The sequence below is a fragment of the Drosophila virilis genome, chromosome 3 (assembly GCF_030788295.1).
Source record: "Drosophila virilis strain 15010-1051.87 chromosome 3, Dvir_AGI_RSII-ME, whole genome shotgun sequence".
Classification (NCBI taxonomy): domain Eukaryota; kingdom Metazoa; phylum Arthropoda; class Insecta; order Diptera; family Drosophilidae; genus Drosophila; species Drosophila virilis.
The window spans coordinates 1,404,386-1,417,124 of NC_091545.1; the positions used below are offsets into that span (position 1 = coordinate 1,404,386).

The following is a 12,739-nucleotide window of genomic DNA, read 5'->3' on the forward strand; positions in this document are numbered from 1 at the left end:
GAAGTTCTTGCGCAGCTTGTGACTTTCTCACGCTTTACTTTTGTTGCGCCCTTCTATGCAATTCTCACAAACTCAAGTCATGCTAACAGATTTTGCTTACTTTGGAGAAGTGTTTATTTATTTTTGTAATTTAATATGCGTTCATTAATATTGACTTACACGTTTAGGTAAATATTATTGTCAAGCTTGCTCGACTAGAACAATGCCAATTCTTAGTCTTTCTTCAATTATAGCATTGGGCTTGCATTATTTTCTGGTTTTGTCGAAACCCCGTGAATGCTTCATTTAGTAAGTATGATTTTTGGTCGAAATGACCAGCTATAACCAACCACAATGCAGTACATGATATGAGTTTGATGTCATGCATATGCGTTGCCGCCTTTCAGGCGCATTCAAAGCCACAATTTCCAATTAAGTATTCATTTCGTTTTGTCAACTCGAACAGTGGAAATTCAACTACAACAGCAACAACTCGAGTGTGGCATCAAAACATGGTCGACAAAGCTAGAAATTTACAATTTCATGTCACACACACAAACACACACACGGAGTCTCACTGACACACATACACAAAGTATGTCGCATTCGGATAACTGGCAACTGCCACTTCCCCCCCGCGCAACTGGCCATGACAACTACAAATGAAATATTCATATTTTCGGTTTTCAACTTTGACCTCTTCCTGCTCCCCCTAAAAATACCGAATTGAATTGAGTACACATATATATTTTTACCATGTTAAAGCGCCACCTGTCGGCCGTTAGCAGCGCATGCAACGGCCTCAATTACTTTTGAGGTGTTGTGAAAAATGGCAGCCACAAACCAACTGACGGAAATTATAGCGGCCCGTAACTCTATCAATCAAAATGGGTGGGGATGGGCGAGGGGGAGGGGGAAGGTAAAGCTGAAAATGTTTTGTTGAAGTACCGAAGCTTAAATTCTCTGAAATTTTCTATGTGAATTTCAACTAGAAGAAGTTTTCTAACTTAACTAAATTTTAGCTGCTAGAAAAACTAAACTGAATTTCGACTGGTCAACTTCGTTGCTTATTTTTATTTACGCGTCTTTACGGGGCTTCGATCTTTAAATGCGGCGTCATAAAATCAATTTCGTGCCTGGGAATACAAAAGTTTACATTCTCTAAACTAAATTTAAAACAGAAGAACTAGCCTTTGTTGTCCCTGATTTCTGTCTACTGTGCAATCAATTACGTGCCGGGAAATACATGCGAAAGCTTTTGTGTGAAGAAAGAAACTGGAATAATGAATAATTTAAATTATTATTATTGTTACCAATTCAAATTTAATTTCCTTTAAATTAATAATTCATTATTAATTAGAATTAATTATTTATTTAAATTAATTGTTAATTTAAATGGTTTATTATTGGTTTCTTTGAATATTAAATCAAATATTCATGTAATTCAAAATGATAATTGATTTAATGTTTGATGTACATTCTACGTAGATAAAAAAATAAAAAAAAAAAATTTAGCAAATTACATATTAAAAGAGATAAAAGATAAAATGAATAAGATAACCTTTGCAAGGCTATATATATGGAATTTTGTTCTATTGTTTGCGCATTCGACATATTCTATATATATATATATTTATGCTCACATTTGTTTATGTTTAGATCTGCGATATTTAACAAACATTCAGGTCACAGACATGCCAGTCTTGTCTTGTCCCCCCCCTCACCTGTTTTACCTCGTGCAGGTGATAAAAATAATTTCGCCAAACATTTTATGGCAATAAAATGCCACGATTCATTGACCTTATTAAGACTGTCGCCGCACTTAATGTGTGTGTGTTTGTGTCTGCTCTTGTGCTTTGGCCTTTAATACCCCTCGTTGACCCCTGCAGACGCCTTGAGGGGTTCATGAACTCGCCGAAATGAAAAGTTTGAATTTTATGCGGCACGCAAAATGTGCATAAAGTTTGTTTTTATTGGGTTTGTTGTTGTTTTTTCGGATGCTTAAAGCGCGACGCGTTGCTTTTAACAACTCGACAGTACAAGGACCGAACAGGACAATAAACGCAGACTCCGACGTCGTTGTCCTGGCAACACAATTTGATGTGCTTAGCGAAAGGTGAAAGCCAATAGAATTTGCAAGCCATGTCAATATTTGACTCTCTGCGATTTCCATTTCACAGATAACATTTTTATTGCGCCTTTGTTGTCCCTCTGGGTTTTATTGGCTTCTCCCTCTCTCTCTTTCTCTGTTTCTCAGAAATAGGTATAAATATGGAGATTGTTTCAAATCAAGCAAGAATTTTCCAAAGTGTGGACTTTGACTAGCTGTAGGGTATCTAGCTGTCGAGCAAAACTCCTGATTTAAATGTGGCACACTTTAGGCAGCACTTTAATAATTGACAGCAATAGATAACTTGAGCTAATGCCAGGATATTAGTTAATGCCGCAAATGCAGCCTGCCAACTGGCAGCACAATTTCATAGCAGCTGTGCACACACACACACGGACACACGCACACACTGATAAACACACACACACTTACACAGACACACTTAAATATCCTGCCAACAAATGCGCAACAATAACAATTTAATTTTAGGGGCAAGTGCTGCAACAATTTGTGCAACAAAGCAGCCGTTTGTGTGCTCGGTTGTGGTTGTTGCCAGCCTTGGCCTCGCACTCACTCACACTCACATACACACACATACACAAACACACACACACACACACACACACACACACACACACACACACGCACACACTAAACCATAATTATCCAATTGAACAATAAACAGATGCCCGCCAGGCCTTCAGTCAATAGACAATGTGCACTCCCGTTCCAGCTGTTATTCAGGCAGGCAATTGTTATGCCCATTGAAAGTGATTAAATGGGAGGGTATATTACAGCTGGGCGAATGTATGTAACAGGCAGCTAGTGTATAGGGGTGTATATATTATTGAACTAAGAAATTTGAAGAACTCGGAACTCCAAGTATTAACTCTCGGATTCAGATGTTTCAACTAGCTATTGATCACCAAAATCGATAAATATCGATGCTAAGCACTAGTATAGCTCACAGATAATAAAAGCTAGCGAAACCAAACTATGTATGTTGTGGTTGGTTAGTTCTCAAATAGTATAGGCAACATTTTATATTGCCCGGCCTTGCCCGTGGAACGTTTTGTGCTACAAGTTTTAGATGGTACTTTTCCCCTAATTACACCCCAGTGAAAAAGAAAAAACTACCCATATTGATCTCCAGTTATATTTGAAAATATGTTTTAAATGCGTCGACTAAAAAACCAAATGTTGGAATTAAGGGATTGCGATGAGAATCTTGAAGCTGAAGAATAAACTATCGTTTATTAAACTCTCGACCCGCATCTTCCATCCAAGCAATTACCAAATGAATTTGTGCGAAGATCTTTGAAAATGAGCCGATTGAATGGTAAACAAAAAAGTTTTATGCAAACGTTTTTCACGATTTTTCCACACATGCGGGTCAAATTTCCCGAAACCCCGACTCAACGTGCACCTTCAGTGAAAACACCCTTGGGCGGCAACGAATGTCGGGTAGCTTGTGTCCACTTAAGGAAATATTCTTTCAACAGTGAAATGGAAATGGCTTGATAGAAAATGTTCGCCTAGCATACGTGTCCATCAGGAGAGTTTTCACTGCATCAACACATCGGAAAAATGGACACACAATTTTGAATATCATGGGTATCTTCCAGTCAGACAGCCTCAACTAGGTCGTGTTTGCTTGCGGTTGTTGCAATTGCCCTTTCGATGCCAACAACAGCAACTGTCGCGTGGGCTCTGGTCAACCTGCAGCTGCTGCTTCTGCTGGTGCAGGTCGTTCCGAGCTGCCAAGTCAAGTGAAATGATGTGCCAAAAACGTTTATCTAGAGAACGGAGCGAAGGGAAAAGCTGCAGGCAGCAGCACCAGGACAACGCAGGACAGGCTTGGGTCACTGACTTGACTTGCCCTTTGGATAGGTGTGTGTGTGTGTGTGTGTGTCGGTGTGCCAGTGGTTTGGTTGTGCGTTTGTGAAATGCTCTTTTAATGAATATTTATAGCAGAGTCCTAGCTAATTTTTCTTTTTTGGTTCTGTTTACATTTTGTTGTGTTGCAGGTGGAGCAGGCTTGAACAATGTGCAGACAGTTGCTGGCTGAGCACGCTGGCAGGACAACAAACGCAAGGATAATCAACGGCAATAACGCACAACAACAACAGGAACAACAACAAGAAGAAGAAGAGGAACAACATTAGCAACAGAGGAAACAACAATTTTTTTACATAAACAAAATGAATTTTTGAAAACGCTTAAAAGCAAAACAATGCAATGCCCTCCATGCAACTCTTGATGCAAGCAGCTTAAAAGGACACTTCATACACAAACACACACACTCACACACACACTTACTCGCACACCTACTCACACACAACTTGACTGATAGCATAAACTACAAAATACAACAAAAAGGCAGCAGCAGCAGCAGCGCAGCAAAGAAAACGTTTTTAATTTGTATTAAGTAAATATTGCAACTCGTGATATGCCAAATATGCGTTGCCGCTGCAGCTGCTGCTAATTTCAAGTCGCAACAACAACAACAACAATAACTGCAACAACAACAACAGCAACAACTACCCTCCACATTTAGCTGCCACAGTCAGCTGCAAACATGGGCAACAAATGCTGCAGCAAGCGCCAGGATCAGGAACTGGCGCTGGCCTATCCGACGGGCGGCTACAAGAAATCCGACTACACCTTTGGCCAGACGCACATCAATAGCAACAGCAGCGTCGGCGCCGGCGTTGTTGCCGCACTCGGCCAGAAGCACAACAATGGCGGCTCATTGGACTCCAGATATACGCCCGATCCGAATCGGGGACCGCTTAAAATTGGCGCCAAGGGCGGCGTGGACATCATACGAACGCGCACCACGCCAAGTAAGTCTAATAATGTGAATGTAAAGGGAGTCTCAGAAAGAGTAGCAATGCATTGCAGAGTTTATATCGATAATCAATCGTTATCAGAGATCGATAATCGGCTAGGTTAAATTAATCGGACTGTGCAAAGCACATTTCGATAGTTTTGTGGCGTAATCCTTATCGGAGATAGAATTTCGTGTGACTGAAACTTCTTGAGGCATTTTTAGTTTTCTCATTAAACACAGACTGCATCTGTTTGGGCGATAATATATTGCTTATATACAATATATATTTCCCCCTCTTCCCCTTGAAACCCCTTGCTTAACTATATTGCCCATTCAATATGTAGATTCTTTTTGTGCATATTTTAACATTTGCGTCGAGTGCGCGACTGTGCTGTAATTATGCAATTTGCAGTTCACCTGTCAACTGGAGCTACACACACATATGCATAAGCTGAGGGCCCCAAAAGGCAATTGGTCAAGGTTAATTCGACTGTCACACAAGCACGGCAAATATGAGACTTAGAATGACCTTCTGCGCGCCGTCTGAACTCGCAACTCCACCTTCCAATCAACTGCCACCAGAGACGCAAACTTTAATTATGTGAAACCGACTGCGTGTGTGTGTTATAACTTTTATATAAATGCCAACTAGCATTTGGCCAAAGGTTAAAGCTAAACTGACACTGGCAGCAAAACAAAGTCAAATAGCTAATTAAAACGGCAAGGTCCCGGAGACCACCAGAGAGCTCCACACCCTGCACCCCAGCAGGCAAACAAATTACGCATGTATATGTACTCTAGCACAACAGGGTAACGGGGAAAGCTAAGGCAACGTAGTAGACGGCGAGTTCGCTGGAGCCGATTCAGGGTCCTGTCCTAGTTAGCCAATAGCTCTTCTATGGACTCTGAGGAATCTTTACGATTCCACTAATTGCAGAAGCAATCGAACATCCTCTGGAATTCCATTAAGAGACTCCGACAAGCTAAAGTGCTTACTGATACTCTTTGATACCCTTGCAGAGGTTATTAAAATTTTATCTCCAAATGTGTGACGCTTAGAAGGAGACATTTCCGACCCTATAAAGTATATATATTCCAGATCAGCCGAGTTAATATAGACAAGTCCGTCTGTACGTCTGCCTCTCCGTCCGTCCGCCCGTCTGACTGTCCCTCAGTCCGTCTCTTGACTTTCTTGTCGCTCATTTTGAAAGCTATCGTCCTTCTTATGTTGCACGTAGGACATATGTCGGATCTGGCTGGATCGCTTGATTATATCATATAGCATTAACTATTTTTCCTGTGCTTCTTAGATGCGAGAAAAGCAATATGAACATTGTAAATAGGCTCGGTTTGCAAGGGTATTAACTCCATGGCATGTCGATAGATAGCTCTTCTTTCTCAATAACATATAAAGAACTTTTCGCAACGACTGTGGGTCATTTACTTGATAGAGCACCACGCAATCAAATATTATCTGGCAAAGGGACATTTAATGACTTTTTAAATAAGATGAAATCGAAGTCTAGAAAGCAGGATCCTCCTCGCCTTGCAGTGTATCAAAAAAGCGAGCAAATCTGACAACTTTTCCAGACTGCAAAAGGCTATGAGATATGAACTCTGACGAATGCGTGGGCATGAACAGACATTTACCCTGGATAAGCTCAAAACTGTGAAGGATGACACGTGCAGACTTTGCCTTAAGAGCTTAAGAGAAAAATTGCAGAGCAGATTCCTAAAGGATTGTTGAGCTATAAAAAGACAAGCTGAGATGGGAAAGAGAGAGGGAGAGCTCGACAAGAAATCTCTTTAGCATATGACAGGAAAACTGATATTCCAGGGCGAGCCACAAAAGCAGCAGCTAAAAGTGCACTTGGCTCTGCCAATTTAAACCATGTTCAAGAAAATTCTTGAAAGATTTTGACTGCCACATTTTAAGCCATGTTCAAGCTGATGGCAGAGGCGGGGCGGGGCAGGGCCTGGGGTTTGCGGGTTTCTTGTTCAGCAATGACTGCGCCTAATCGCCGCTTGATTAGCTCGGGTATTTAGCATTGCATTGTGTGTGTGTGTGTGTGTGTGTCTATGCGTCCAGATTGAGTTGAGGCAAAGCGGCTTAGGTCGTGTAAACCCGTCAAATGCGTTGACAAAGGCTGAAAGCTTGGACCGAGATTTGTGCGTTCTACGTGTGTCAGCACTTATGCCCCAAATGCAGGGCAAGGCAACAAAAATAACAGAAATAGAAATAGAAACAACAAATCAAATGCAAGGCATGCCAAGTTGTCCGTGTGGGCTAAATCAATTAGCCAAATGCTATTCAGTGCCAAAATGTTGCGTCGGGAGGGGCAACAAATGAAACAAGAGCTCGCCGGACGGAAGTGCCTGACGAGCCAGGATTGAAGCTTGATTTGCGGGGAGAATAGGAAGAGCCCGACAGACGACCTGGCTAGATGTCTCTGAGGTCGGAAATGATCCAGGATTGAAGCTTGATCTGCCCGGGCAATAGGAAGAGCTCTGCATCTTTTAGTTATTATACGGACAGCCAGACAGACGGCCTGGCTAGCTCGCTTTGAGGTCGGAAAAACTTACTTCAGCACTGGTTTTACAAAATACCAGGGTATCCAATTGGAATTGTGGCTTGGCATGCAAATGCAATTGTTTTTTTCTTTTGGCGCACATCCCTGGAAGATGCGCCAAAATGTATGCTAATAAATTTTGCAATTTACCTGCCAGACTCCTTCCACCTGACCCTGGCCGCAGCTCATTAACTGGCAATTAGATTTAAAATTGATGCTCAAATTTGTCGCCCATAAATTTGCAATTTATGCCATGACACGGATCGCTGCCCTGCAAATCAAATTTACAGCCAGACGAGTATTGCCTGCCTGCAGCTGTCGCTCTCCCTCGCTCTCTCCCTCACACACTCTCTATTGCTGTCTCATTCTATTAGCAGCCGGCGTGCCTGGTGGCCTGCCGAAGCGACGCGTCGTTGTCGCTCTCTACGATTACAAATCGCGCGATGAATCCGACTTGAGCTTTACAAAAGGCGACCGCATGGAGGTTGTCGATGACACCGAATCGGATTGGTGGCGCGTCGTTAATCTGACCACGCGCCAGCAGGGCCTGATACCGCTCAACTTTGTCGCCGAGGAGCGCAGCGTCAACAGCGAGGAGTAAGTCGTGTGTCTATATCAACTATCGACTGTCATTTGTTAATTGTGCCACCTTCGCCCGCAGCTGGTTCTTTGAGAATGTGCTACGCAAGGAGGCGGATAAGCTGCTGCTGGCCGAGGAGAATCCGCGCGGCACATTTCTGGTGCGTCCCTCGGAACACAATCCCAATGGCTATTCGCTGTCCGTCAAGGACTGGGAGGACGGACGCGGATATCATGTGAAGCACTATCGCATCAAGCCTTTGGACAATGGCGGCTTCTACATAGCCACAAATCAAACCTTTGCCTCGCTTCAGGCCCTCGTCATGGCCTACAGCAGTGAGTAATGGACATAATTTCGGGACGGGCAGCTCTCTTCAAATCGTACACTCTATTGCAGAAAACGCGCTCGGCCTGTGTCACATACTGTCGCGTCCCTGCCCCAAACCGCAGCCACAGATGTGGGATCTGGGCCCGGAGCTGCGCGACAAATATGAAATACCACGCTCTGAGATTCAGCTGCTGCGCAAACTGGGACGCGGTAACTTCGGTGAGGTGTTCTACGGCAAGTGGCGCAACAGCATCGATGTGGCGGTCAAAACGCTGCGCGAGGGCACAATGTCAACGGCCGCATTCCTCCAGGAGGCGGCCATCATGAAGAAGTTTCGACACAATCGCCTCGTGGCACTCTACGCCGTCTGCTCGCAGGTCAGTCGGCAGTGTGCTTTGACCAGAAGCAAAAGCTGAACTAAATCCTTTCCATTCATTCATGCAGGAGGAGCCCATTTATATTGTGCAGGAGTACATGTCGAATGGCAGCCTTTTGGACTTTTTGCGCGAAGGCGAGGGACGCTATCTGCACTTCGAGGATCTCATCTATATTGCCACACAGGTGGCCAGCGGCATGGAGTATCTGGAATCCAAGCAGCTCATCCATCGCGATTTGGCGGCGCGCAATGTGCTCATCGGCGAGAATAATGTGGCAAAGATTTGTGATTTCGGTTTAGCGCGCGTCATTGCCGACGATGAGTATTGTCCCAAGCAGGGTTCTCGGTTCCCCGTCAAATGGACAGCGCCCGAGGCCATCATCTATGGCAAGTTTAGTATCAAGTCGGATGTCTGGTCATATGGCATATTGCTGATGGAGCTTTTTACGTACGGACAAGTGCCCTATCCGGGCATGCATAGTCGGGAGGTGATTGAGAATATCGAGCGCGGTTTTCGCATGCCAAAGCCAACGATTCATTATTTCCCCGACAACATCTATCATCTGCTGCTCCAATGCTGGGATGCAGTGCCCGAAAAACGGCCCACATTTGAGTTCTTAAATCATTACTTTGAGTCGTTCTCGGTGACGTCGGAGGTGCCGTATCGGGAAGTTCAGGATTAAGCGGTAGCGAAGGAGTCGTCACAACACCCACACACACACACACACAATACAAAACACAATACAACACATCTATAAATATATATATTTATAACGTTATCTATATATAACGTAAATATTTATACATATTTACTATAATTCTTAAGACTTTTAAATGGCAAGGCATACAACAACAGCAACAACACGTATAACATTAGCATAAACATAAACATAAACTCTATATATGTATATGTGTATAAGCGTATATATATATATATATATATATATATATCTAATGAAATTGATGATGATGAAAATGCAACATTTTATATTTTACACGCGAAAACTATTTTATAATTTATATACCTACTTGTATGTACTATTGAAATAGCAAGTATTTAACTAGTTTTGTAAGCTTACCAAAAAGTAAAAAACAAAAAGCGAAAACCCAATAAGAACAAGAAACAAAACGTTTATGTAACGCATATGGCAATTTTCTAAGCGAACTTTACAAAAAAGAAAAAAAAAAAACAATTTAAATGCTACTTTAATCGGTGCTTCGATTCGCATCCATTTATCTATCCCAATTTTCTCTCTTAACTCTTAATGATTCCTGCTGAATTTTTGTCCTCTAAAAACAGAAAGCAAAAGAAAAACAAAGAACCCCAAGTATTATTTAACACAATCAATATGTGTAGTTGATATGTTTCAGCTCAATAAATAAATTGCAATGATGGCATTTAACTTATGAAGGGCATCAACCGATGCGCTGCCGAGTCGCCCGATACTTCCATATGTCACATCGAATACGTTAACAATATATCAGAAAAAGAAAACACAAAAACAAAACAAAAAATGATTATGAATTCGTTTGCTGCTGCTTCTACAAGTAGTTGAGGCTAAAAAGAGAAACTCCCATTAATTATAGAACAATAGAAAATCTACATTTTGTCAAACATTCTGTACAAAAAAACCAATATTCACCTTTCGTACACTCTTGTTTAGTTTGTTCTTTAGCAATTGAACCAATAATTGTTTGTAGTTCATTTAAGTTTAAGCCAAAATTGGAAGAGTTTTCATTTTGTATATTTAAGCAATGTCCAAAACAATGTTAGAAAATGCACCTTCAGTTGGGCACAGTCCACATACATATATATATATATAAATATCTAGCCTTATACTTCGCATTGCCAGATCACAATTTAGTTCCTCTCCAGATCCGCTATATGTTGTACTCGAATTTAAGAACCCAAGTCAAAAAGCCATGCACTGCAGTCTCAAGGGTTTCAAATAATCTATATATATCATATATGATAACAACAGGAATTCTTATCAATCAAGCAAAAGGGGGCACATACATAAAATAATACTATATACACACCATCTAACTTAGCCGTTGGCACAGAAAAACAATTGTTTTTTTCTTCTCTTTTTCTATAATTTATTTTTTATTATTTTTGTTATAGTCTTAAGTTTCTTAAATGTTTAATTTATGTGTTGGCCATTGTGTGCACATTTGTAGCATAAAACCAAAGTTTAGCATTTCGTATTAAAGAATATATATATATATGTATTTGTAAAGAACAACATTTATGCGGCAACTTAATGCATTTCACACACACACACACTCACACACACACACATACACATAGAGAATATAAGGCAGCTTAAATTAAAGTGTAGCAAGAAATCATTGTATGAAATTGCATTCAACGTAAATTAAAATTTAAACGAAACTAAATCATTACGATAAACAACAACAACAGCAAATAAATAAAAAATAATATTGTTATAATTAAAAAAGGCAAACACTGGAAATTGTTTAGCGTAGTTGATGAATTTTTGTATATATACTTGACATACGTGTAGCAATAAATGAAATTGAATTGAATTAAACTATAACTAACACTAAAACTAATATAATAAAATAGACAACCATAGAAATAACATTAGCAGCAGTAGCAACAACAACTAACGGCCTTTGTGGCACGCTAATCGGCAACAACAACAACAACAAACAATTTTTATACAAAACGGCAATCAAATGGACAGATTTCTAAAATTTTCCAGCTCTCGGCCTTTTAGGGGGCGTGCCGCCGTTGCCGTCGTGTTTGTTGCTCTCAATATAAAACCCAAACACTGTCATATGTTTAATTATAGACATAACAAATTATAAATATTGAATAATACAGATAAACATTTGCATAATACTGAAATCGAGTCGCGATGCTCGTCAATAATAATGCAAACTGAATTTAGCTGATGTATAACGAGAATCTGTCGGTTCGGCGTGTATTGCATTCAAGTAAATCAATAAAATGAAAAATTATGTAATAAAACAAGTCTACATTCATTTCAAATGTCAGCTTTCAATTAGATTATTATTATTATTATATATTTTTATTATTATTATTATTATTATTATTATTAATATTATTATTATTATTATTATTATTATTATTATTATTATTATTATTATTATATTATTATTATTATTATTATTATTATAACTACTTTATTTATAGTTTTATTATATTTACTTAAGCAATTTATTAGCTTTATTCATAGCCCAGAAAATAAGCTCGAATAATAATTGCATAGATTTATTCCAATCGTAATCAAATCCCTAAGTTTATATTCCGTTTGCTGCATTTCTATCCAAGATTGTCTTTAAACCATGGACAATATTGCGAAGAATTATGCGGAGATAAATACATTTTTAGGAATAGTAGACTTACCAACTACTTTTTTTTTAAATAAGTACCAAATCAATAAGCCTAGATATGCCTATGACTGCTCTATTATAGCATTCGTCGACAATCGCCTAGGCTTATTACCTCAGAAATGCCAAATCAAAAATTTACATAAATATTCGTATATAGACATGGGTCAAATTTCCCACCTCCATATCTCGTCCAAATGTCATCCGATTCTTACGAGGTTGGGCTTTTTGTTCATGGTTTTCCCTCTAGATTAATCTGCCATTCAAATTTGAACACCGATTTTTTAGTCGAAATTCATGTCTAAATCTTACCCTAAGATTCGCATATAAGTAGTACGCGCGACTTCCAACATTCGCATGTAGACATTGGTCAAAATTTCCCACCTCCATAACTCGTCCAAATGTCATCCGATTCTTACGAGGTTGGGCTTTTTGTTCATGGTTTTCCCTCTAGATTAATCTGCCATTCAAATCTGAACACCGATTTTTTAGTCGAAATTCATGTCCAAATCTTACCCTAAGATTCGCATATAAGTAGTACGCGCGACTTCCAAGATTTGTATATAGACATGGGTGAAAATTT

At 40.1% G+C, this 12,739-nt stretch overlaps 1 protein-coding gene across 4 annotated transcripts in view; it reads left to right on the forward strand.

Moving 5' to 3' along the window:
• The window catches only part of Src64B (Tyrosine-protein kinase Src64B), a 35,745-nt gene extending 25,728 nt beyond the window's left edge, over positions 1-10,017 (forward strand). For 3 of the 4 annotated variants that reach the window (XM_015168342.3, XM_032435507.2, XM_032435508.2), the window contains 5 exons: positions 4,117-4,935; positions 7,867-8,089; positions 8,154-8,407; positions 8,469-8,776; positions 8,844-10,017. In XM_015168342.3, coding sequence (XP_015023828.1) covers positions 4,668-4,935; positions 7,867-8,089; positions 8,154-8,407; positions 8,469-8,776; positions 8,844-9,458 — 1,668 coding nt within the window. In that variant the 5' untranslated portion in view covers positions 4,117-4,667 and the 3' untranslated portion in view covers positions 9,459-10,017. The remainder of the gene's footprint in view (positions 1-4,116; positions 4,936-7,866; positions 8,090-8,153; positions 8,408-8,468; positions 8,777-8,843) is intronic. The other variant, XM_032435509.2, reaches the window with a different exon arrangement.
• The last annotated feature ends 2,722 nt before the right edge of the window (positions 10,018-12,739 follow it).